Raw genomic sequence first — 27,112 nt, 5'->3', positions numbered from 1 at the left:
TACCACTTCTTGGGAAAAAGTGCTATCTACAATACCAGTTAATAAAAATCTAATCTGCTTATATCCTGGGGTGGCTCAAGGTTAGCTCTATAAATCACTACTGCACAGTAGCTTATAAAGTTGCATGGGAAGGGTGCAGAGGTTGGAGTCCAAGCGCACATGTCGTTGTCCGAGCATCAACGTTTATGGACAGTGGCTTTCCAAGGTCACTGCAGCCACACAATACACCCAATCCTTTCATATTTAATATATGGAGGTTATAGTCATAGGCATTTGAGTCTTGTTGTTCTTCTAGGAAATATAGGCGCCAAAAATACATGGTGGTCGAGAATATCTGAGCTGCTCTACTCACACGAACTACAAACTCTGCACAAACTATATTACCTATCTCTTTTCTGACATTATATCATTTATACAACTGTGCACCAGTGAGCCAATACTGTAGTCCATACACCCCTGGAAAATCTGCATGTGATTCTTCTTATTGTGTATGGTCTTGGCTAAAATAATAAATGTACAACCACTGACTGTTTAACTTATAATTATATGCTTGTCAGAGTTCCATGTCTTGTGACAGTAGCTAGCTCAGTATCATACCATCTGGTGTGTATTCATGAGCACTGCATGTGGATGCTAATGTGACAACAATGACTAAGAGACTAGAGTCCTGACACATGCAATAAGACAAGTTAGACAACAGCTGCTCAATATTAGGAATGTGTGTAATGTGTAGTCTCATTCACAGCCAAGAGCAGTAATGTAAATACTCTAATAATGCAATCAAGTGTGCCTAATAACAACAAAGCTTACACTGAACTTGACAGCCACTAATGTAAATTGTTCTACGTATCTACAACAATTATCATTATCAATAAAACAAATCCACTACTGGAGTAATAAAAAGCATACAAACTACAGTACAGCTCATGGGTAACGTCGTATGTACACTAATGACGCACATGACGTGCGCTCGAGTGACCCGTGTGGATGCAACAAAGCTACAGTAATGCTCCGCGATAGCTAACTTTACTCGAGAGCGTCACACAAGACGAGATAACAGGTCACACCTATGGTCTTGGGAGGCGGTACTGGCTCAGTTCCGCCAGCTGTGAAGTCTCCTATTGCAATGCCTGTGTTGTAGCTACCGAATACTTGGTAACTTAGCTACTGACTTGACCTTGACTCTGTCAAGGACTACAGTCATGCAGTACTGTAGCTAGCAGTAGCTACCGTAAACCTAGATGGATTGGTCACCAAGTAATGCCACAGAACAGTGCATTTTTCTAATTCGTATTTTCTTTATCTAGATAGTTGAAAGAATGGTCAACCGAAATTTCAACTCTAGAAGCCAAGAAATTTCGAAGTTACAGTGCTACGAAGTGCTAACAGCAAAACATCGATTTGTACAGTGACAATAAACCAGCTAGCTACAGGCGTTTAATAAAACGATCATAACATACGGATGCAATCCTCTACCAAGATGACACTTGCACCATCAAATTCTCATGATCAAGCAAATCCATTGCTGAGTAAGTTTTGTCTTCCAGGCCTTTCCTACGTCCACAGGGACCGGCGAAGGTGAACGAACGTGAGAAAAAAGGGATAGTGAACCACTCGTCCAACGCAAGGCAGACTAACGCTGATATCTTCAGTCTCCTTTAGAGTACTCAGTGACACGAAACATAGATTTTGGAACTCCTCTTGCTTTTGGGATCACGATGCTACCAAGGTTTTTGGTGTTATCACTTTCCTTCATTGTGAAAGAAGCGCTTTAGAATTTACAGATTTTTTCGTTTTTGTAAATATTCCACCCATTGCGTTCTGTGGGCCCAGCATGCGTTTATTGCATTCTACTGTATAATTAGCTAGCTAGGCTTGAACGAACATAATTATGGGACCGATCACAAAATGTTTATGTGATTTAAGTGTTGTATGAAGTTACCAAACTCAGTAGCGAGTGTTCTCATGTGGCGAGTTTCTCGCGCGGCTAGTGCATATCCACGCGATATTCCACAGGTATTGCACAGTACATTGCAAAAGAATGATCCCACGAGAAGATGCGAGCATTACTCGCATGTGTATACTCGCGACGTTACCTGTGAGCTGTACTGTAGATGAATAAAATATAGAAAATTTTACAAGGGGAATAGGCACCGGCCGATTATGCCGGCATAATTTAAAGCACAATAGGTGACCAAAAGCATCAAGCATAATGCCAGCATAATGGGGACGATATTTGAAAAATTAATTAAAATGTGCAATACGCTCGCCTGAAAGAAAGCAAATATTCACTGCCAATAGCATAAAAACACGTAATATAACTTATTAAACCATTTCTTTGTTGGTTATTCACACTTTGCAGAATTAAGATCGAGATACTCTAATACAGCAGTCACTTACTCTAATACAGCAGTCAAGAAAGGCTGATATACTCTAATAAAACAGTCAGTTCTAAAGCATAATCTTGATTTTGAAAGCATAATTTTGAGCATAATAGGCTTAATTTTTGAGCAATGCTCAAAAGCATAATAGGTAAAAGTTTGGGCATAATAGGCCGGAGCCTAAAGGGGAATAGGGATCACCGAAAAAAGCAACGAAACAAGAATGGATCGCTGGGGTGGTAATGTAAATCACAAATCCCCATCTCAAAATGACGTGGCATGTAACTAAAATTACAGAGCATGTAACTAAAACTTATGACAGAGAGTCAAAATAGGGATTTGTGGTTTACATTACTACCCCAGTGATCCCTTCTTGTTTCATGGCTTTTTTCAGTGATTACTATTCCCCTTTTAAAATTTTCATTTTAATTCATCTAGTTATATAGCATTACAAGTAAAGAACAGTGCCTCTGTACTCAATCAGGACAATTCTCATGACAGCCAGCTGACCTGAGGCCATCATCCATTTACCACTAATGAACACCTATGCTGTAGTGAAGAAAGGAATGGGACACAAAGGAGGACAAAGGTAAAGTGCTACGGTTAGCGAATAGAGACATCTTGGGCTGAAGCAACATCAAAAAATAGTGAAGAATCTAGCCCATAGCCTTAACCATAGTTGATTGGCTGGAGGCATCAATTAGTTTTAGTTAGCTAGTTAAGTAAATTGGCATATAATTCTATTTAATAATATAAATTATTAAACAAACTTGACAAACAATAATGTCAGCCAGGCTGACAAAACAATAATGTAGCATTTGATGACAAGTTTCCAATTTTTCTGCTGCATGCACACTTAAATTTAAAAAAGGTCTGGGGGTATTCTCCCCTGGGGAAATTTAAAAAAAAGTATTCTGGGATTGAATCTGGTAACAATTTATCTTTAAAGTTGACATTTTAAACAAAAATTAATGCTAGGAATTGATTGATAATGGCTGCGTATGCTTGGACAGTATCAGGAGCAGGCTAAAGAGTTAAGCGGTGGAGCTACGATTATGAGAAGTTTGAAACATACAACAGGTATGGATGCCATTCTAGGGGTCTGGGGGCATCCCTCCAGGAAAAATGTCATGGCTTAAATGCTTTGAGATACAGCTTTTTACTGTGTTGATACAAGTAAACTATCTAAACTAAAAAAGATACAAAATTGACTGTTCTATTAGAGTATTTTGATCCGAATCTTTGCAAATAAATGTAAAATCGATATTGATTGCCAAAATATACTTGAACATTTTCTGGAAACCTCAAAAACCCTTCTAGATCTGGCCCTGTTATAGTAGTGTTCATAGTTATACTCTCTATAGCATGTAAATATCAATAAGAATTACGTACGTTGCCACAAGTCATGCTCTACTTGCCATCTTAACTTTAAACTTACATCATGATAGAAGGGTATCAGAAGAATATAAAAATAAAACCAATTAAAATATCCATTTTTGAAGAAAATGAGATCAAAGGAAAAGTAACATTTTTGTGGTTTGACCTTTCCTTTTAGTAATACACCTGATAGAGAATTTAATAAGCACTCCAAAAATCTATACAGAAAGGCTCTGCGACAATTACTGACAAAGTGTGGCCATTTTATTAAACATAATAATTATGTAGGCTATAATGATATTTTAAAATAGTAGGGCTAAAGTGATATTTTAAAATAAACTTTAAGTGGTCATATCTTAAAGGGAGATGTGAGAAAGTTTCTTAGTAGAGTCCATGTCTGTGCCAAATTTCATGAGAATCCAAGAGGATCGAGATTTTTTGTTGATATGGTATGGAATGACCCATGCATGAAATTGCATGTGTGAGTTTGCATGCGTGACATTGCATGTGTTTTGTTGCATGTGTGATTATTGCATGTGTGTTGTTGCATGTGGCATGTGTGAGTTTGCATGTGTAATATTGCATGTGTTTTGTTGCATGCGTGATATTGCATGTGTGAGTTTGCATGCGTGATATTGCATGTGTTTTGTTGCATGTGTGATATTGCATGCGTTTGCATGTGTCATATTGCATGCGTGTTGTTGCATGTAGGCTTACGTCGATCATGCCGGCATAACTTTTGGCATAATAGGGGATGAAAAGTATAAAGCATAATGCTGGCATAATGGAGCATAAGAGCATAATGGGAAAATTTCTACCACCATAAGTATAACTTCTGCTATAACAGTCACAAATTTGAGGGATAACCTGTGAAATGATTCCTGGTAATGCGCAGAAAAATGCACTACAGTCTTACTACAATTTACACTCAACAGAAAGATTACTTTTCATTATGGTTTTGACTTTTATAGGACACATGCAGTCATGTGCCAACTAGTACCAAGGCATGGCAAGGCAGTTTAGCTGAGCTTCAATCATTGAATTTGGTGCTATATAACATGTCCCATCATTAGCCTACTCATCATCTGATTTTGAATAAAATGTGATGTGATGATTATGATTATTGGAAGCTCGATTGGAAGATAATACAATAGAAGCTCTGATGATAATAAAGTTGGTGTTGAGTCAGTATAGCTAGTGAATGTCTGGTCATTGAAAACAGTGAAGTCTCTGCAGGTCTGTAGTGAGACTGGGGTTAATATCAAACCAGGAAAATATTTCAAAAAGATCACGATTCTCTAATAGAACAGTCAAACACTCTAATAGAACAGTCATCGCATGCAACAACAGAAAGAATGAGAACCATTTTAAGTGTTTTTTCCCCCCAGGAGGCATTATGTTCTTGGCATGGTGCTGCAAATGCAAGTTACATATTATATACTGAGCAGTTGCTGTCCTTTGAATACCAATTACTACAACTCAGAAGATCAATTAGAAACCATGCATAATATTATACATAATTATTTGCATACAAAACTACAAAGATACTAGACAATGAAATGTCTATAGCTTCTGAGGGACTATAGATATATCCCAGATCCCCTGCTCTAATGTGCCTACTAACTCTGGACAATTTCAAGCTATTGCTATTATTTGTATGTTGCAGTTGAAGTGACACCTTTCCATTTACATTCTATCATATAAAAAACTTCTCTGCACAAAGAAAAAAAGCACAAAATAAAAGCATAATGCTTATCTGAAAAGCATAAAACCATGCACAGTAGACAGAAAATTAGGGAAATGCCAAAAAGCATAATAGGTAAATTTTGGAGTATAATAGATTCAAGCCTAGTGCGTAGAAGTGTTGCATATACCCAGAAAGAATGGCACCAGAGTTAATGTTTTCATCTGAACATGCACCCCCTACTATCAATTACTGACTCAAAAGTGAAGTAGCCATTATGCTTCATTTTCAGCTATCTTCAGCCCATTATGCAGTGATACAACCAAAGAACAGTAGGAGAAGCACCTATGCAATCAATCCAATCACCACGAAAAATATAGATGATTTGTATGCCCCAACTTCATTTCAGCTACTGTATGTTCAGCCTGTTACACAGCACTGCAAATGAAGAACAGTAGTAGAAACGCCTCTGCAATCAATCCAGTCTCCAAGGAAAATATGGACGATTCCTGTTTACAAATTTAGGGAAGCCATCACGCTACTGCAAATTGACACCTTGGGCTGTCAGCAAAAAAAAAATGGGACTCAAAGGAGGACAAAGGTAAGTCCATGATGCATGCATTGTACGTAATGTGGTATGCCAAAAGCACCGGTGGGTCTGAAGTGACGTTGAACAGTGAAAAAATCAAGTCCGTAGTCTTAGTTGTTATCCAGTTACACTTGGCTGAAGGCATCAGTCGAACACAGGTAGTCAGTTAGTAGAAAATAAAAAAAAATACATGGTAACTTTTAGGGTTGTACTGAAGGCATTTTTGGGCTTGGCTATGCCTAACCAATACTGCCAAGGTTCCAGGAAGATATTGCTGGTTTGTGGTGGTATTTATGGCCAGAACAACCAAAATCTCCATGATCCCTAGTATACAGTGCTACCATACTGTATGGTAGTGACCTCCTTTGTTTCATTACTTTTTATTTCTATGATCCCTGCTCAATTAAATAAACTAGTGTCCATTTGGTTCTACTTGGGGTACTTAGAGATAATGAGTTACTCTCTAGAATTCCTATGGATATAATTACATGAAAATAACAAGGAGAAAACATCCTGACCACCCGGTAGACTCCTGTAAGCGTTCGAGCGTAAATCGGATGGCTGCAGGTTCGAGGCTACCTAGGCCCAGTCATGGATTTTTTCTCCTTTCTCCAACTTTTCAAACACACCTTAAGTAGTTAAAGTCTAAGTAGCTAAAGTCTTTGAGCAGGCTGTAGGACCAGGTGTCCTACAGACCTTCAGCACTTGTGCTGTAAAGCATTAATAAAAAATAATAAATAAATAAAAATAACATTTCTAACTTTTACCTACATTTGTTTGTTTACTTTTTTATTTTATGACTGGAGAACCGATGCATACTGCATCAAAGGAAAGAATGGTGCTGGCCAGATATATTAAAATTCACTGACTTAAAGCATGCCATATGCATCAATTACTTGAAAGTGATGTGTATGGCCATACCAGTTCATTTTCAGCTTTGTTCCACCTGCATTACAAACAAAAAACAGTAAGAAAAGTGTCTCTGCAATCAACTCAGTCACTATGAAAATTAAGTACCCCAACTATCAATACTGAGAAGTGAGATGGCCATTCCACTTTGTTTTCAGGTGTGTTCTACCCATTACATAGTGTTGCAAATGAAGAAAAGTACAAGAAGCGCCACTGCAATCAACCCATTCACTCCAGAAATTGTGACCGAATTTTGGAAAATCACCCTTATGGTCGTGCCTGAAACAATTAGAATTTTTGAAACTAGCATGGTGCTGTTAATAATAGCAGAAAAAAGTTTTCAAATATTTCTAAAAAATTTCTTGTAATTCAGGGTATCTATGGTTTATTCTACCCTTAATTGGATAGGAATATAACTTATAATGCTGCATTTCAAAACTAAATATTTAATGTGTCAAATGCACCCATAAGGGTGATTTTCCTAAATTCGGTCACAATTACAGATGATTGTTGTGGCAGCCAGCTGGTATTAAATCCATCAGGCATCACTACGAATCAACACCCATGCGGTAGAGGAGAAAGAAATGGAACACAAAGAAGGACAGAGGTAATTACACAATGCCTACATTGTAGCTGCTGCGGTTGGTGAAAAGGTACGTGTTGGGTTGAAGCAACGTCTATTGTTGAAGAAATCAAGCATGTAGTGCTATCCATACTTGGCTGGGGGCATCAGGAAGTCAGTCAGTTAGCAGAAATTCAGTTAAATTATTATTTTTTAATTCTTAGGAAAGGTTTAGGGTCACTCTGAAGACACTTTTGGGCTTGGTTATGTCTAACTAATACTGTCAAGCACCTCCATGATCCCTAATACACAGTACTACCATACTGTATAATGAGACATGGCATATTCAACAATTCCACATGTGTACAAGTGAATTTCTACAGTTTGTATGCTGCAGTTACTACACTCATTATATGATAGGCAATTATCATCATAATCTATGGTAATAATTTCATTATAAGGATAGATTGAAATATATACCATCATTAATTGTACACAATTATGTACAGTTTTGAAACCTCTATTAATAGCCACCTCTATAATTAGACCACATTTATAGCGGTCACCTCTAGTAGGACTCAAATGCATACAGCAAATATATAATCAGTGATTTCACCATAAGGCTGCCTAATTATTGATACCAAATTTTGGTTCCAAAGCGGCTTTATTAATAGTAGGCTTTATTTGGCTATTAATAGTCCTAATATCAAATCTATTATACTGAACAATGATTTGTGACATGCATGTAGTATTATAATAGGTTACTTGCATGTTGCCAATCATCATTAGTAGGGAATCTATCATGGCTGACTCTTAAGAAGAGAAAGACTGATGACCTTTATAAATCTATTTATAACCTTACATCCTAGTTAAAGCACTGCCATGCGTACAATATGGAAATAAAAGCACGAGGGCATGGGATCGAGACTAATATAGCACGAGGCAAAGCCAAGTGCTATATTAGGCTCGAGACCATGTCCAAGTGCTTATATTTTCATATTGTACAAGTGTAGCGGTGCTTTAACTGGTTTAAAGTGCTGCCTTGTCATCTTGTTTGGAGCGTTCGCTTCGTGAACATGAACCGCGTCGGTTTTCAGCCATCAGACGATCGGTAAGTGTCTATATAGTACAGGTGTGGTAGTAAAACAAAGAAATAGTATCTTTTTGGCTACTTCTGACAATTTAAAATGTTATGCACATGATCAACTGTGCTGTATTTTCCATACGCATGGGGTGCTGTATTTCCACACGCAGTGCTGTATTTTCCGTTCAGTGCTTTATGGAAATAATAGCACTCTTATTCGTTTGATATTTGCCAACGCAAGTACTTTAAAGCTCTAAAGAGATTCCATCTTATTACACCACTACTGCAAGACATACTAGGAGATTCCACGACTTGCACTACATTTTACCCTCCTCATCGACAGATTTAGTTACTTTCCCTGTACAATCTGTGATTGGAACAATCTCCCTATCAGAATTATTGAATCAGGTTGGAATCATTTGTATCAAACTTGAACCAATATAACTTTATGTAAATTAGATTATATAAATTTGTGTATGTATGCATGTAACGTTTGGGCTGGTCCCCATCAGTGTAAGCTGCCTGTCCAGTAACTAAATTCAAATTCAAATTATATACACATACTTGTACCATACAAGCAGTAGTAATTACAAGGCTACACATTAACACTTACAACTCATGATCTACTATGGTCCCTACTCTAAACTCACAGTGGTGAATGAAGAGCATTAGACCAACATGTAAACAAAAATTAAAAGTAATTAAAGAGTATTATAATATTTTTAAAAATGAGATCAAGGAAAAAGTCACATTTTTGTGTTTGACCTTTTGCTTTGAGTACAGTAATTATAATTAATTATATATTAACTGAAAAAGAGTTTAATAAGGATTTCAAAATATCAAACCAGAGGTTTTTATGTTAATCACAAGAAAAGTTATGAGTATTTTTATTTAAGAAGTGTAAGCTACGTAGATGAAACTTTTTAAGTGGTCATAACTTAAAGGGAGACCAATGAAATGAGCCAAATTTTGGTGTGAGAAAGTTTCTTGATAGGGTCCAAATCTCATGAAATTGAAAGGGGTTCAGATTTTTTTGGCATGGAATGACCCTAAAGAAAGCTGGATTAGACCAACCCCAGTATGCCTATCACAGTTTCAGAATTGGGGCCACTACAACTGCCACTGCTGCAGGAATACCTGCTTGGATGATTAAGAGTCTCAGATACTGGACAAGCAATACCTACCTTTCCTACATCATTCTGCTCCCCTTTGTTAACCCCCATGATCAATGAACTAATAACCAGAACAGGTGCCACAAGCCAACCACCTTGGGATGCTGATCAGCATACACTACCTACCAGCTGAATTACAACATTGAAAGCGTTTTTTATTACTTGTCATTATGTATGTTTATAATTGCACCTACTGTAATTCATCATTGCACCATCCAACCAGTAATCCCTGTTAGGTGGCATAAAGTATTGATATCATCATATGTGCGCTAGATATATCCAACTGGTATGCGTATGTCATATATAATCTATGTGTACTGACATTAAAACTTAACTGTGTTCCACAGTGATAAGAGACAGCCACAAAAAAAGATTAGCAAGCAAAATAAATAAATAAAAACAAATATGTGGAAAATTGGGCAAAATGTATTGTGTACAAAAATGCATAACAAATTAAGTTAGAATACTACTTGCACAATGCTGTGGACTATGTTAGATGACTTAACTAAGGATGTAATAATATTCTTGCATGCACATCTCACTTGATGACATGTAGGCTACAGATCACCATAAATACCACTGCATGGTTGCTTAACCCATCCAACATAATCCATACCACGTGCCATCAATTGCACGGTTGAATAAATAAAGCATTCTGCCCAATGATTCCTCAATTGCCCCTTTGTCACTCCAAATTTGGCATAGTGGATTAGCAAATTCCAGACAGCACCACCACGGGTTTAGCAAGTAGGCATGGTCACCTTACGTAACGTGAAAAATCATGTGAATAATTCGTCCCCATTTTGTAGGGGAAAAAATGTTGAAGCTCGACATGAGTGAATGAGTGTTCATACTGCTGTCCAGCAGTTGTGCTATTGGATTAAATGCTATGAGGAAGTAAGAAAGGTGGAATTGTTCCCTAGAGAATTTGAGACTCGCTATCCAGCACTGGGAGAGCTGGTTTTTTATTGAGGTGAGCCGAACCAGCTCTGAGTAGAGCCAAATGAATAGTTTTAACAGTCACTAAACTCTGTAGTGAATCAGGTCAATGCTAGATCCTAGCACACAGCAGTTAGTGCCAGATATAGAGTAATCTGTTTAGATTCTACTGTGGAAATCTTTTTTAAATTACACCACAGGAATGCCAGTGAAGTGGAATGTGGCCAGAACATCCAAGCTCTACATAATTATTGTAGATGAGTAGGGACCCGCCGATTATGCTGGCATAATTTTAAGCATAATAGGTACCTAAAAGCATTGAGCATAATGCCAGCATAATAGGTTAAATATTTGTACGATAGTGTAAATTCTTGCTGGAAAAATGACAATTGCAAAATAAGATCGATATACTCTAATAGAGCAGTCAGTAACTCTAATAGAACAATCATCAAACTGACTGTTCTATTAGAGTATATCGATCTTTTCTCTTTATATGCAGGCATGCAGCAAGAATTTATTATTTGTGTTCCAGCCACTCATTTTTTTCTTTCTATACAGTGTTAAACTAGTAGCAAAGCATATGAATTAAAGCATGGACATTGAGCATAATCGAGCATAATAGGTAAATATTGAGCATTAATTTAAGCATAATAGGTGAATTTTTGAGCAGTGCAGCATAGCATAATAGGTAAAATTATGAGCATAATCGGCGGGTCCCTATAGATGAGCTGATTTTAGCACAGATAGTATTATTCTACAATATGTAGAATATAATGCAGCATCATTATCTGTTTTCATCCTAGGTTGCTGGCAGGAATGCATCAGTCCATTTTGTTCTGGCTAAAAATCACATTCTACCAAGAGAAAAAGCAGCTACAGCTTAACTAGATATTTAACACAGCAGTATAAGCATCCATTATCATATAAAGTGCTGGAAGGATCAGTGATGTTGCAGCTAAGCCAGACTACAAGCTTAACTGATCAAGGAGGGGTTATGAATCCTAGACCAGAAGAGCTGAATTACAAGAAACTGTTAGAGGGTACAAGTTGTACTATACACACTACTAACAATTGCAAAAAATATTTATGAATTTTTGCCAGTTTTATGCAATACAGATGTTACCGAGCATAAATTTATTAACCGAACAGGTATCATGTATAAAACAGTAACTATTTTTACAATCAATGCAATAATTCTTAGGTGGATGAATATTTCCCAACACAGTGAAAGTTTGAATGTGTAATATTTACAAGAGACTCCACTTCTTTTGAAATGTTGCATGGTGATTTAGTAAGTGCTTCAGTTGCTCAGGTAGCTATAATTATAAATTTTGTGAAGATTCGGTAACCCTCTGCTTTGCTATTAGCAACTGAATAAACCGATCTGCCATGATAATCCTACTCCGACAGTATGTATCCAGATTCCAGACACCAAGTTACAGCATTGCCTGTCCACAATGAAAGCTCTACATTTGTGTGAAATGTGCATTTGAAGTAACTATATGCTTCAACTTCTAGCATTTGTGTCTCACATCATTAGACTTTGGCAGTTTGGCTGACATTTTATAATAAATTTTCCCTGGCACAAATCACGGTTTCCATGCTAACTATTTGGCTAGCACCAAGGTAAAGGTACAGAGGATTCACCATCACCCTCGAATTTAAGGTTAACGAAAACTCCATCGCTAGCATGGTCATGATCAATCTTCCATTGTACTTGACTGATATCTGCCTTAAAGAGTAGCTGACTTTGTCTGTCCTACCTTTTACAATAGTATGATACAGTTAACCTGGCTTTAATTGTCTCTGCTTTCAGAATTCTCATGATAGTAGAATAGAATTCTTCATGTGATAAGCTTCAACAACTGAATAGCTACTGTGATTCTCCATGATTGAAAGAGTAACCTGGACTATGGTGACTGGTCTACAGTAGATTATCCAGACATTCAAAATTGAAATTTTGACCAACGTGTTCATCTTCATACTATTCATCTCATTTTTTCACAGGTGTACAGCAAAACTCATCCATTTTTTGCACTAAAATCTCTATAGCCATGCTTACTGAGTCCTTCTGCATGTCTATGACCCATTTACAGACCTGTATACAACAAATCGTTATCCAACCTCAAGCTTAATAAATTTCTAAATAATTATTCTCTTTGCCATTAATTGCTATCCTGTACAGTGTGTAGGAGCTTGGATATTTAGTTTGACTGACATAATCTATACATTCTGCTTCACTGGCATGATTTTTGTGGTTGAATTTACTGAAGAGTTCCTCAGTAGGGTTTAAATAGATTACTCTATATCTGGGACTAACTGCTGTGTGCTAAGAATCTAGCACTTACCTGATTCAATACAGACATGGCTGTTCATTTGGCTCCACTCAGAGTGGCCAGTTTAATAGCTCACCCCAATGAAAAACCAGCTCTCCCAGTGCTGGATAACGAGTCTCTAATTCTCTAGGGAACAGTTCCACCTTTCTTACTTCCTTGTAGCATTTATCCAATAGTACAACTGCTGGACGGCAGTATGAACACTCATTCACTCATGTCGAGCTTCAACGTTTTTGCCCTACTAAAATGGCGGACAAATTATTCACGTTATTTTTCACATTACGTAAGGTGACCACGCCTACTTGCTATTATGTATGCATTCTGGTTAAGCTGTAGCAAATACACAAATGATTTTATGATATGTAAGGTTACTCATTCAAATACATGTGCTTTATGATAAAGAATAATGATCTCCTTCTTCCCTTCAGGGGAAGGTGCAAGGAGCCCGACTCACTTGCATTACAAGCTTGGGGGCAGTTGGGTGGCATACGAGCAAGCGGGCTGGGTTCACACTTACCTTTACAAGGGGTGGGCAGGGGACCTTGCGCATTATAAAAAATGACATTCAGTGGTTGCAGCTATCACGTTATGTTGGCTACACAAATACTGTACATTGCTGCAATCTAGTTTTGCTTATTGGAAGACTTATTTTCTTCTTTGTCAATTGTTAATCCAGTTACCATATGTATTGTGCCATGTACACAGTGTTTACTACTGGCTTGTGCAAAAGTTTATTAAATGCCCTACCCAATGATTTCCTCAGTTGCCCTATCCCCAAAATAATTTATGCATGGATATTTGCATGAGTTTATCTTTGTTATCTGTTGTTACGTACGTTTCATGGCTGTGTGTAAACCTTATGTGGTAGAAACTTGTGTATCAAGACACACGGTAGTGTGTCGTGCGGCCCAAGAAGCCGGCACGCCACATCGTGAGTATATTTACAGGAAGAAAGTAAATGAGATTTTCACACCTTTGTAGCTCCGTGATCCCTTATCCGATTAAAACCAAAGTTGCTACAGAAGTGCAGGCTTGGTAGGGGAGCACACATGCCAAATTTAAAGACAATCGCTCCAGCCATTTCCGAGATACGAGCGGCCAAAGTTAGGGGTTTTTTTCTTCGTTTTTTCTTCTTCTACTTCTTTTTGCACACTTTGCAAAATCCGCCATAAAACAAGAATGCGTCCTCGAATCAGGCTGAAATTTAGCACACTTAACAGGCTCATTAAGGCGAATCTCAGTACTAAGTTTGGTAGGAATCCGATGAACATTCACGGAGTTATGACTGATTATTTGCGTAAAATAAGGTCGAAGGCCTTTCATGCCCACAGGGTAAACCGCTTGAAGGAATGAGCTGAAAATTGCCATGTAGATGGAGGAACTATTGTAGGAGTGCCTTTTGGTGGTTTGAAAGGAATCCAGTTAAAGGCCATCGAGATATGACACAAAACCCAACCTGTGTCACAATTACGCGATCAATTTTTATGAATAAAAAAAACTATTAGTTTTCACGCCTACCAGGCAAATCACTTAGAGCAGTGAGCTGAAAATCGGAGTGTAGCTGGAATAATTATCATAGAAAGTCCTTGCAGTAGTACAGAAGAATCGGATTACAAACCAATGAGTTATGATTCCAAAGCCAATTACGTGTAGCATATGCGAGATCGAGATATTCTAATAGAACAGTCACCCTAATAGAGCATTCAGCTACGTTTATAACTTACTCCATTATAGAATTATATGACATTGCAAGTTATTCTGTAGGGAGTTCAGCTACAAACAGTTAATCTTATAGACAATTTAGCTACAAGCAAGTCACCCAGAGAGTTCAGCTACAAATATGTTGCTGTAGAGATATAGAACATTATAAGTTACACTGAAGAGAATTCAGCTATAAACAAGTCACCTTGTAGAGAGTTCAGCTACAACAAGTCACTCTGTAGAGAATTCAGCTACAAACAAGTCACTGCGTAAAGGATTCAGCTACAAAAAAGCTACCCAGTAGAGAGTTCATCTGGATCAGCTACAAGCAAGTTACTTTATGCAATGTTCAGCTACAAGTAAGTCACTCTGTAGAGAGTTCAGCTACAAACAAGTCACTCTGTAGTACAAACAAGTCACCGTGTAGCTGGAGAGTTCAGCAACCAATCAAAAAACTCACTCTGTAAAGAGTTCAGCTATACAAACATGTTATAACTCTATAGAGAAAGTTATAACTCTATAGAGAGATCAGCTAGAAATAATTAGTCATCTAGTAGAGAGATCAGCTACAAGACATCATCTTATAGAGAGTTTAGTTACAAAGAAACCACCATATAGAGAGTTCAGCTGCAAACATATCACCCTGTAGAGAGTTCAGCTATGAACAGATCACCCTGTAGAGAATTCAGCTAGAAAAATTCATCCTGTAGAGAGATCAGCTAGAAGGATCACTTTGTAGAGAGTTCAACTACAAACAAATCACCCTGCAGATAGTTCAGCTACAAACAAGTCACCCTATAGAGAGATCAGCTAGAAGAAGTTACCTTGTACATACAAAGAAACCAGGGTTGGAGCCCACGGTTCAGCCGGTTCAGCATTGGCCGGACCACTTTTCAGTTACTTGAATTTGTAAAAGATCGAGATACTCTAATAGAGCAGTCATCATTATATACTCTAATAGAACAGTCATCATCACAATACTCTAATAGAGCATTCGGTATAGAATATAGCCACTGTTCTTCTTAGTCTAAGCCATTACATCTATGCTAATTGTCCTCAAATCACTCAAAAGCTCCAGTGAGCTATTTGCATGGCACTGCATTGGCTAATTGATCATGCATGCATTTGCAATTACGTATAATCCCAATGGCTTCTGTATATCAAGGAACTAAGCTTTCACTGAAATTTTGAAAGTAAGAAATTGAATTAGTTGGTACCATAGTACAAAATTACCAGGATATATCCTTGATGTTAACAATTAAGGAGAAGTAGGCTTTGCATGTTAAATAGCTTCCAATGCCATTTCAGAACATCTATTTTCAAAAATATCCCTGGGGGAGCATGCCCCCAGACCTCCTTAGCTTGGCATGCTGTATGCAGTTGAGTATCACATGAAATCAGATAACTAAAATCACATCAAATCAATAAAAAGCAGTGTGCACGACTATGACCTAGTCCATGGATGGCCGGACCACTCAAAATTCCTGGGCTCCAGCCCTGAAAGAAACCATCATATAAAGAATTCAGCTGAAAACAAATCACCCTGTAGAAAGTTCAGCTATGAACAAATCACCCTGTAGAGAGATCAGCTAGAAGAAATCACCTTGTAGAGAGTTCAGCTACAAAGAAACCACCATGTAGAGAGTTCAGCTGCAAACAAATCATCTGTAGAGAGTTCAGCCAGAAACAAGTTCACCCTGTAGAGAGATCAGCTAGAAACAAGTCACCCGTAGAGAGAGTAGCTACAAAGAAACCATCCTGTAGAGAGTTCAATTACAAACAGATAACCCTATAGAGAGTTCAGCTAGAAACAAGTCATCCTGTATAGAGATCAGCTAGAAATAAGTCACCCTGTAGAGAGATCAGCTACAAAGAAACCATCCTGTAGAGAGTTCAATCGCAAACAGAAATCCTTATAGAGAGTTCAGCTAGAAACAAGTCACCGTGTAGAGAGATCAGCTAGAAACAAGTCATCCAGAGATCAGCTAGAAACAAGTCATCCTGTAGAGAGATCAGCTACGAAGAAACCATCCTGTAGAGAGTTCAGTCGCAAACAGAAATCCCTATAGAGAGTTCAGCTAGAAACAAGTCATCCAGAGATCAGCTAGAAACAAGGCATCCTGTAGAGAGATCAGCTAGAAACAAGTCACCCTGTAGAGAGATCAGCTACAAAGAAACTATCCTGTAGAGAGTCCAATCACAAACAGAAATCCCTATAGAGAGTTCAGCTAGAAACAAGTCACCCTGTGGAGAGATCAGCTAGAAACAAGTCACCCTGTAGAGAGATCAGCTGGAAACAAGTCACCCTGTAGAGAGATCAGCTACAAAGAAACCATCCTGTAGAGAGTTCAATTACAAACAGATAACCCTATAGAGGGTTCAGCTAGAAACAAGTCACCGTGTAGAGAGATCAGCTAGAAACAAGTCGTCCAGCGATCAGCTAGAAATAAGTTACCCTGTATAGAGATCAGCTAGAAACAAGTCACCCTGTAGAGAGATCAGCTGGAAACAAGTCACCCTGTAGAGAGATCAGCTACAAAGAAACCATCCTGTAGAGAGTTCAATTACAAACAGATAACCCTATAGAGGGTTCAGCTAGAAACAAGTCACCGTGTAGAGAGATCAGCTAGAAAAAAGTCATCCAGCGATCAGCTAGAAATAAGTTACCCTGTATAGAGATCAGCTAGAAACAAGTCACCCTGTAGAGAGATCAGCTACAAAGAAACCATCCTGTAGAGAGTTCAATTGCAAACAGAAAACCCTATAGAGAGTTCAGCTAGAAACAAGTCACTGTGTAGAGAGATCAGCTAGAAACAAGTCGTCCAGAGATCAGCTAGAAACAAGTCATTCTGTAGAGAGATCAGCTAGAAACAAGTCACCTTGTGGAGAGATCAGTTACAAAGAAACCAGCCTGTAGAGAGTTCAATCGCAAACAGAAATCCCTATAGAGAGTTCAGCTAGAAACAAGTCATCCAGAGATCAGCTAGAAACAAGTCATCCTGTAGAGAAATCAGCTACAAAGAAACCATCCTGTAAAGAGTTCAGTCGCAAACAGAAATCCCTATAGAGAGTTCAGCTAGAAACAAGTCATCCAGAGATCAGCTAGAAACAAGTCATCCTGTAGAGAGATCAGCTAGAAACAAGTCACCCTGTAGAGAGATCAGCTACAAAGAAACCATCCTGTAGAGAGTTCAATTGCAAACAGAAAACCCTATAGAGAGTTCAGCTAGAAACAAGTCACTGTGTAGAGAGATCAGCTAGAAACAAGTCGTCCAGAGATCAGCTAGAAATAAGTCATTCTGTAGAGAGATCAGCTAGAAACAAGTCACCTTGAGGAGAGATCAGCTACAAAGAAACCAGCCTGTAGAGAGTTCAATCGCAAACAGAAATCCCTATAGAGAGTTCAGCTAGAAACAAGTCATCCAGAGATCAGCTAGAAACAAGTCATCCTGTAGAGAAATCAGCTACAAAGAAACCATCCTGTAGAGGGCTCAGTCGCAAACAGAAATCCCTATAGAGAGTTCAGCTAGAAACAAGTCATCCAGAGATCAGCTAGAAACAAGTCATCCTGTAGAGAGATCAGCTACAAAGAAACCATCCTGTAAAGAGTTCAATCGCAAACAGAAATCCCTATAGAGAGTTAAGCTAGAAACAAGTCACCATGTAGAGAGATCAGCTAGAAACAAGTCATCCAGTGATCAGCTAGAAACAAGTCACCCTGTAGAGAGATCAGCTACAAAGAAACCATCATGTAGAGAGTTCAATTACAAACAGATAACCCTATAGAGAGTTCAACTAGAAACAAGTCACCGTGTGGAGAGATCAGCTAGAAACAAGTCATCCATGAATCAGCTAGAAACAAGTCAGCCTGTATAGAGATCAGCTAGAAACAAGTCACCCTGTAGAAAGATCAGCTACAAAGAAACCATCCTGTAGAGAGTTCAGCTACAATCAAGTTACACTATAGAGATATCAGCTAGAAACAAATCATCTTGTAGAGAGTTCAGTTGCACCCTGTAAAGAATTCAGCTATCCTGTAGAGAGTTCAGCTTGAACAAATCACCTTGTAGAGAGTTCGGCTACAAAGAAATCACCATGTACAGTGTTCAGCTGCAAACAAATCACCCTGTAGAGAGTTCAGCTAGTAAAAAATCATCCTGTAGAGAGTTCAGCTAGAAACAAATCACCCTGAAAAGAGTTCAGCTACAAACAATGAGAGTTTCAGCTACAGTTCAGTTATGTAAGAAGTCACCTTATTAACTACAGTATGTGATAATCATCATTCAATGTTAAATATACAAATATTTCATCAGACAAAAGCTATACACACAATTACTTCCTTTCTTCCACAATTCCTTACAAGTTAAAAAGAAGCATCAAAGCCATATGGCCAGCTTTGTGGCTTGCAATGCAAAAAGAAGTGATATCTAAACCAAAACAGCCAAGCTGTAAAAAAACAAATCACCCTGTAGAAAGTTCAGCTAGTAACAAATCATCCTGTAGAGAGTTCAGCTAGAAACAAATCACCCTGAAAAGAGTTCAGCTACAAACAATGAGAGTTTCAGCTACAGTTCAGTTATGTAAGAAGTCACCTTATTAACTACAGTATGTGATAATCAAGGTGAAAAAAGATGTGAAATCCAAGGTTGCGGCCAAGTAGGAGGAGGCAACACAAAATCACCTGAATTGTCGTAATTAAAATTTTTGCCATTAACCTACCATCACAGCCATTTCTTGGTCGCAACCTTGGATTTCACATCTTTTTTCACCTTGAGGGCCGCACTCTTTTTTACAGCTTGGCTGTTTTGGTTTAGATAAATATTTGCATGAGTGTTTATCTGTTTTGTGTGCTTCATGGCTTTTTGAAAAAATGGAATGTGGTTAGAATTAGGACAAAAGTAGGCAATAGAGCTAGGTGTGGTGGAAGGGTGGTATGTATATATTAGGAAAATACATAATGTGTATCTGTATTTGTGCGTGCACATACATGTATATGAAATCCATGGTAGGAGGTGGTTACACCCTGGGGTGTGTGCACTACTCGAACCTACCAAGTGCACACTACCCCGGGTGTTGTTACCACACTAATCAGCATGTTAATGTCTATAGAGCTTGGTGTGGTGGAAGGGTGGATTGTGTAGGAAAGCATGTTGAAATGTGCTTATATGTGCTCCAGTTAGCATATTAATTACAACAGAAAACCATTAGAGAGTTGAGACTTTTGCAATGCATAAATAAAGAACTAACAAGTGAGTGGAGTAATAATAAGTTGGTAATGTATGGACTACAACTATTCATCGTAAACATATACACTGCCAAATTTACATACTACATACGTACATGTAATGCACTGGTAAAACTATAACATACCATAACTTTCAGTGCATGTGCATCTTTCTTAAAATCTTTTGTTGCCCATTTGATCTCTTGTAACTTTTCCATTTTAGATGCACTACAACAAGCACATGTGTGATCATAAATTTATATTCTGCTTATGAAAGTTGGCTACAAAACGTTAACTCCTACAGGTAAACATAACAGTAACCTTAACTCTTGATTTCTTTTTATTTCAATGACCAAATATGTGGCTACTACTTGTACTGTTTTTTCACAGATGCAAGGTGATGGAAGAAAAAAGCACATTATGGGCTTGTTCAGTGAGTCAGAGAGCGTAGAAATAAAGGAAAACTGAATGTGGGAGCAGAAAGCCAATAATACTACAATAAGCATTGTACAAGCTTATTTTAGAAACTGTGTAACATTTTAAGCTAATTAAGTACAACATTAACAATTTAGTCCTGATTTACTGTAGATTTATCCTACATTTTTTTCTCTTCAACTGTACTGATGATATCTACATGTGATCTGGTTGCCTTTTGTATACAGTACAGCTCACGGGTAACGGTGCATGTACACGCACGACACGTGTGAGGTGCGCTCGAGTGACCCGCGTGGATACAGCAAAGCTACAATAATGTTCCATGATAGCAAACTTTACTCGAGAGCGTCACGCAAGACGAGATAACAGGACTCACCTATTATAATGGACTGAACTAATTGTATAAATTATTAGGCATTTATATTATGTAATTGTGTATGCACGTGAGTGGTTAGAATGTTCTAGTGATTAAGATGGCGGTGTGGTCTCGTGTGCACTGTTGAACTGGAATTCCGGAATTGGTACAATGCACGCTGCTTGAACATAGAGTGAATGTCTTACATGGTGCTGAAACCCGGGAGCAGCGTTGTTAAGTTCATTCACTCAGATCCAGAGTCGTGAATTGGAGTTTGGCCTTTCTGTCTCTTAACCAACAACGCCAACGCTGTTGTACCGTGGCAACTAAGATAACGGTACCTTGAAAGGCTAGTCATCATATTTCCGTAGCCTGGCATTTCTTTGTGTGTTTATTCAGGTGTGCATCAATTAGAAATTAACATCTATCGAAGGGGTGGCAAGGAAGAAGCGCATCCGCGCTGGACATAAGGCGTCGGCTACGAAAATGATTACTCAAATTGACACTATCCTACTTGAAGATTCACCTGATATAGCTAAGTTGTCACAACTGAAGCTAAGTTTACAGGAGAAATTGGAGACCATCAAGATACTTGATGGAGAATTACTGGACATAGTGGAAGAGAGCGAACTTGCAACAGAGATTGAACAGGCTGATGGCTTTAAGGAAGGTATCTACACAGCTATTATTAAGATAGATAAAAGCACTGCGATGGCCCATGCCCGAACCTCTGTTGACACAACTGAACCTCATCCCTTGCCAGTTGCACGTGATAGAGTGAAATTACCTAAGCTTGTACTGAGACCTTTTAATGGGGATGTGACCAACTGGACTACATTCTGGGAATCATTCGACTCTTCTGTCCATAGCAACAGGGATCTATCAGATATTGATAAATTTAATTACTTGAACTCACTTTTGACTGGCACAGCTCGAGAGGCTGTGGCTGGACTTTCACTGACCTCAGCGAATTATGGAGAAGCTGTAGCCATCCTTTAAAAACGATTTGGGGATGTTAAACGCATCAAGGCTAAACATATGGAAATACTAATGAATGTTGAAGCCATTAACTCCTCTAGAGACTTGAGGGCTTTACGTCAATTACACGATTTTGTTGAGTCTCATGTTCGAAGTCTTGGCGCATTGGGAGCTGACCCCACAACTTATGGAAATCTACTTTCTTCAGTGTTGTTGAACAAGCTGCCATCTGAACTACAGCTAATTATTAGCAGGAAACTAGCAGACGATGAGTGTGACTTGACTAGTTTACTTAAGATAATGGGAGAGGAGGTAGAAGCTCGGGAACGTATCCATTCGAAGGAATCCAAGCCAGTAGCACCCCCAACCAGAAGGCTGGCCGAACAGCATTACAGTACTGCTACCACTTTGGTGTCAGGGACGAACCCCATGCCAGCATGTTGCTTCTGCCAACAACAGCACCCATCCAGTATGTGTACAGTGGTTGTTGAAGTGGAGGCTCGAAAACAGATTCTGAAGAAGAGTGGGTGGTGCTTCCGCTGCTTGAAGAAGGGGCACCTCAGTCATGAGTGTCGTTCCTCAGTTAAATGCTTTAATTGTCATGGTCATCACCACAGAAGCATCTGTGCAAGAGTAGCATCACAGCAGCTTAAGCCCCCCTCCTCAGCGGCCCAACCTTGGGTGCTGGGAAAAGTTCCAACCAGTCCACAGAGCTCAACAGCAGTGCTCCAGGCCAGACCAATCTCAATCCAGATGTAGCATCCTTCACTGCCGTGACAACTACAGTACCTACGTCCACTTCGCTGTATTTGTGTGCAGACAGGCCAGTGTTCTTGCAAACCGCACAAACTCATGTTTACAACCCAACCAATCTGGGGCTTGTCTTGAAGGTACGCGTAATCTTTGACAGTGGTAGTCAGAGGTCTTATGTCAGTTGCGGGGTGAAGGATGTACTTGGTCTCCTGTCTCAGAATCTGCAGTGCTTATCTCTTGCAACTTTTGGCAGAGAAAGTGAGACCAAGTACTTAGAAACAGTGCGTGTAGCTATGAAGATGAGGCATGGAGCAGACCAGAAATTTAGTATGTTGGTTGTTCCCCGCATTTGTGAGCCAATATCCCCCTAACCCTTGTCTGTCTGTATAGAAAACTGTGATCACTTGTATCGACTTGATTTAGCTGACACAAGAGGTGAATCGCCATTAAGGGTAGATGTGTTGATAGGAAGTGATTATTACTGGGAGATAATGAATGGAGAAGTTAGGCGTGGCACTACTGGACCAGTAGCCATTAACACCAAGCTAGGTTGGGTGCTTTCAGGACCTGGCCCAACACTCCACAGTGGACTAGAGACCCCAGTCCTGAGTCTTATTGCTATGCAAACAGTGATGGCTGAGCCAGAGTCTCCGAGTAACCATGAGTTGTCTAACCAATTACGAGCATTCTGGGAGTTAGAATCACTCAGGATATTGAATAGTGACAAGTCGGTTCATGATAGATTCAAGGAGAATATCTCTTATAAAGAGGGAAGGTATGAAGTATCTCTTCCTTGGAAGGAGTTCCATGACCCACTCCCTGATAACTACACTTTAAGTTTTAAGAGGCTTCAAGGATTAATCAGACGATTTAGACAGACGCCAAGGCTCTTGGAGGAATACAATGCTACCATACAAGATTAAATAAAGACGGGGATTGTGGAAGTGGTTCCACCATCGGAGTCAGTACCAAGATCTCAATTACACTACCTTCCCCACCATGCAGTTATCAGACAGGATAAGGAGACCACAAAGTTACAAGTGGTTTACGACGCATCTGCAAGGTCTGATGGTGCTTCATTGAATGATTGTCTTTATACTGGGCCCAAGTTTAATCAGAGGATATTTGACATCTTGGTTCAATTTCGTTCTTACAAAGTTGCTTTGACTGCCAGCATTGAAAAGGCGTTTCTCATGGTATCTGTGCAGCCAAGTGATCGTGATGCTCTTAAGTTCCTGTGGGTTGACAGCATTGATGAGAAGGAACCGAAAATAGTTAATTTGAGATTTACCAGAGTGGTATTTGGTGTATCTTCAAGTCTGTTCTTGTTGAATTCCACAATCAGATACCATTTGGAGAAGCTTAGGTCAGACCAGCCAGACTTGGTAAGTCAAATCTTACGGTCACTGTACGTTGATGACTTAGTGAGTAGGGCAAGCAGTGAACAAGAAGCATATGAACTGTTTAGAAGATCCAAGGAGATGCTTGCCAGTGGCTCTTTCAATTTGAGAAAGTTCACTACCAATTCAGTACAGCTGCAGGAGGCAGTGGATAAGTTAGAGGGTGGCCCACCACTGTTACACCCCAGATATCCCTGTGATACAGAAGAGAGCTATGCAAAATCCACCATTGGATCACACTGTTCGTTGTGACCAGGAGTGCAGAAGACTCTTGGTATTTATGGGACGTCGCGTCTGACTGCCTTCTGTTCAGCTTTGCTGAATTGGCTACAGCTGCTATTAAGATAGAGCCAACTAAGAGGAATGTGGTGTCAGTGGTAAGTCAGTTTTATGACCCGTTGGGACTCGTCACCCCAGTGACCACACGTTTCAAGGTGTTCATGCAGGAGTTATGTGAAGCAGTAGCGGATTGGGACTGGTTGCTCACTGGTGACACCTTGCGGAGGTGGCAGAGTCTGGCTAGTGAATTGCAAGAAGGCCAAACCATTGCAATCCCGAGGTCCCTATGTCGCCACAATGTCATAGAAGTTGCTTCCTATGAACTATGGGGATTCTATGATGCCTCTGTGAACGCGTATGCCGCCGTAGTCTATCTGGTAGCCAAGACAAGTGTGGGTGAGTCACTTACATTCATCACATCCAAGGCTAGAGTGGCACCAACACAAACTCAAACCATACCATGTTTAGAATTGCTGTCTGCCCTCCTGTTGGCCAGACTGCTTACATCTGTTTCGAATGGTTTGAGCCCACAGCTGGACTTAAGTACTCCTAGATGTTTCACAGATTCAATGGTTGCACTGTATTGGATACGAGGTGTCCACAAAGAGTGGAAACAGTTTGTACAAAATCGTGTGAACGAGATATGTGCACTAGTGCCACCAAACTGCTGGAGCCACTGCCGAGGTAAAGACAACCCGGCTGATATTCCATCTAGAGGTCTTGCAGTAATAGAACTTGTCACCAATGAATTGTGGTGGAATGGTCCTATGTGGGCAGCAACTTTATGCACTGATGGCTCTGATGAACCAGTGTTGCCAGTGGAATGTGCACAAGAATTGATTGCCAGAGATCGTTTAACGCACAACCTGCTTACTCCCAGCTCAGCATTGAATGTGAGTTTACGAGAAGTGATTGCTTGTGAAGAGTACAGCTCCCTATCCCGACTTCTGCGAGTAACAGCGTATGTTCTCCGTTACATCAGGATACTTAAGAGCTGAATAAGGTCTGTTCAACTTGTACCTGTATCACAGACTTTGGAACCAGAAGAAGTAGCGGAGGCAAAGAGATTGTGGATAATTGAATCACAGACACAATTGAGTCAGGATAGACACTTCAATGAGTGGAAGAATCAGTTTGATCTATTTAATGATGAGAAGGGAATTATGAGATGTGGTGGAAGGTTAAGCAATGCTGAGTTCCAGTATGGTACGAAACACCCAATTTTCTTGAGCAAACAGCATTATTTAGCTATATTGTTTGTAAGACAAGCCCATGAAAAGGTTTTCCACAATGGAGTGAAGGACACACTAACAGAAGTCAGAGCCAGGTATTGGATCGTGAAGGGAAGAAGTCTAGTCAAGAGTGTAGTGCAGAAGTGTGTCCTCTGTAAGAACTTTGAAGGGAGGTCTTACCATTTACCGGCACTGCCTCCATTGCCAAGGTTCAGAGTAACCAAGGCGCCTCCTTTTTCAAGTACTGGAGTAGATTTTGCTGGACCATTGTATGTGAAGACACACGGTCATATTGAGAGTAAAAAGGTTTTGATCTGTCTTTATACGTGTTGTGTCACTAGAGCGGTGAGTATCGATGCTGTCCCTGACATGTCTACAGAAACGTTCATCTGCAGCTTGAAGAGATTTTGTGCTAGAAGGGGAATTCCACGCCGTTTTATCTCTGACAATGGGAAAACTTTCAAGGTAGCTTCGAGGGTGATCAGTACCATCATCGCAGCTGAGGAGGTCCAGAAATACTTATCACATCTCAGCATGAAATGGTCTTTCAACTTGGCTAAGGCGCCATGGTAGGGAGGGATTTTTGAAAGGTTGATATGCTCTACTAAGAGGTGTTTGCGGAAAGTTGTGGGGAAGGCTAAACTCACGTATGATGAATTACTCACTGCTGTTGCAGAAATTGAGTCTATCATTAACTCACGACCTTTGTCATATGTCACTCCCGATGATCTGGAGAAACCCCTCACCCCATCACATTTGCTCATAGGTAGACGAGTACTCAACTTACCTGATAACCTTGGCCATCAGGGAGATATCCAGGATGGCGATTTCGAGCTGAATCCTGTTGAACTATCAAACAGGGTTAAGCACCTCAACAGCACACTGAATCATTTCTGGAGGCGTTGGAAGCAGAAATACTTGGTAGAATTAAGAGAGGCTCACTGTTTCAGTAGTGCTGGATCATCAGAACCTCCAGTGGCTGTTAATGACCTTGTAATGCTACATGAGGAAGGCCAACCGAGAGGTGTTTGGAGATTGGCCAAGATTGAGAACCTTATAATTGGTAATGATGGCAGGACCAGAGGAGCCACAGTGAGAGTGTCGTCGAGGAATGGCACCGTAACTATGTTGCAACGACCCCTATCCTTATTGTACCCCCTAGAGATCAGTAGTCCTGATGTATCTTCTGCCAGGGATGACTCCGCTGTTGACAATCAGCAAGAAGGAGCACAAGTGTCGGCTGACCAGTTATTGGACATGCCACAAGGGCACCACCAGTTCGTCGATCAACTAGAGCAGCTGCATCTAAGGCAATTGACCAGGTGAAAGGGTGGATGGCTGCTCTTGATGGTGATGATGACAACTTTGTTGACCAGTAGGTCAATGGGGGGAGGATATAATGGACTGAACTAACTGTATAAATTATTAGGCATTTATATTATGTAATTGTGTATGCACGTGAGTGGTTAGAATGTTCTAGTGATTAAGATGGCGGTGTGGTCTCGTGTGCACTGTTGAACTGGAATTCCGGAATTGGTACAATGCACACTGTTTGAACATAGAGCGAATGTCTTAGACCTATGGTGTTGGGAGGCGGCACTGGCTCAGTTCCACCAGCTGTGAGGTCTCCTATTGCAATGCCTGAGTGTGTTGTAGCTACCAAATACTTGGTCACTTAGCTACTTACTGGCCTGTCACGTACTACAGTCAGTACTGTAGCTA

General features: G+C 39.7%; 3 protein-coding genes across 3 annotated transcripts in view; 2 read left to right on the top strand and 1 right to left on the bottom strand.

The window, feature by feature from the left end:
• Nucleotides 1-20,176, bottom strand: part of LOC136247367 (transient receptor potential cation channel subfamily A member 1-like) — a 90,419-nt gene extending 70,243 nt beyond the window's left edge. Inside the window, exon 1 of the mRNA XM_066039015.1 lies at nucleotides 20,105-20,176. Within this exon, the coding sequence (XP_065895087.1) occupies nucleotides 20,105-20,176 (72 nt within the window). The remainder of the gene's footprint in view (nucleotides 1-20,104) is intronic.
• A 1,058-nt stretch (nucleotides 20,177-21,234) lies between these two features.
• LOC136247365 (uncharacterized) lies at nucleotides 21,235-21,747 on the top strand. The gene has a single exon (XM_066039006.1). It carries the CDS (start codon nucleotides 21,235-21,237, stop codon nucleotides 21,745-21,747), a length of 513 nt encoding a protein of 170 aa, XP_065895078.1.
• Nucleotides 21,748-21,786: 39 nt separating this feature from the next.
• LOC136247362 (uncharacterized) lies at nucleotides 21,787-26,716 on the top strand. The gene is made up of 7 exons (XM_066038990.1): nucleotides 21,787-22,249; nucleotides 22,546-22,806; nucleotides 22,870-23,254; nucleotides 23,492-24,055; nucleotides 24,136-25,111; nucleotides 25,190-25,959; nucleotides 26,002-26,716. Exons 1-7 carry the CDS (start codon nucleotides 21,787-21,789, stop codon nucleotides 26,714-26,716), a joined length of 4,134 nt encoding a protein of 1,377 aa, XP_065895062.1.
• Nucleotides 26,717-27,112: the final 396 nt, after the last annotated feature.

This window comes from Dysidea avara, chromosome 1, assembly GCF_963678975.1.
Source record: "Dysidea avara chromosome 1, odDysAvar1.4, whole genome shotgun sequence".
NCBI classification, from domain to species: domain Eukaryota; kingdom Metazoa; phylum Porifera; class Demospongiae; order Dictyoceratida; family Dysideidae; genus Dysidea; species Dysidea avara.
The sequence above is the reverse complement of the archived record's forward strand: the minus strand, read 5'-3'. Positions and strand labels throughout refer to the sequence as shown.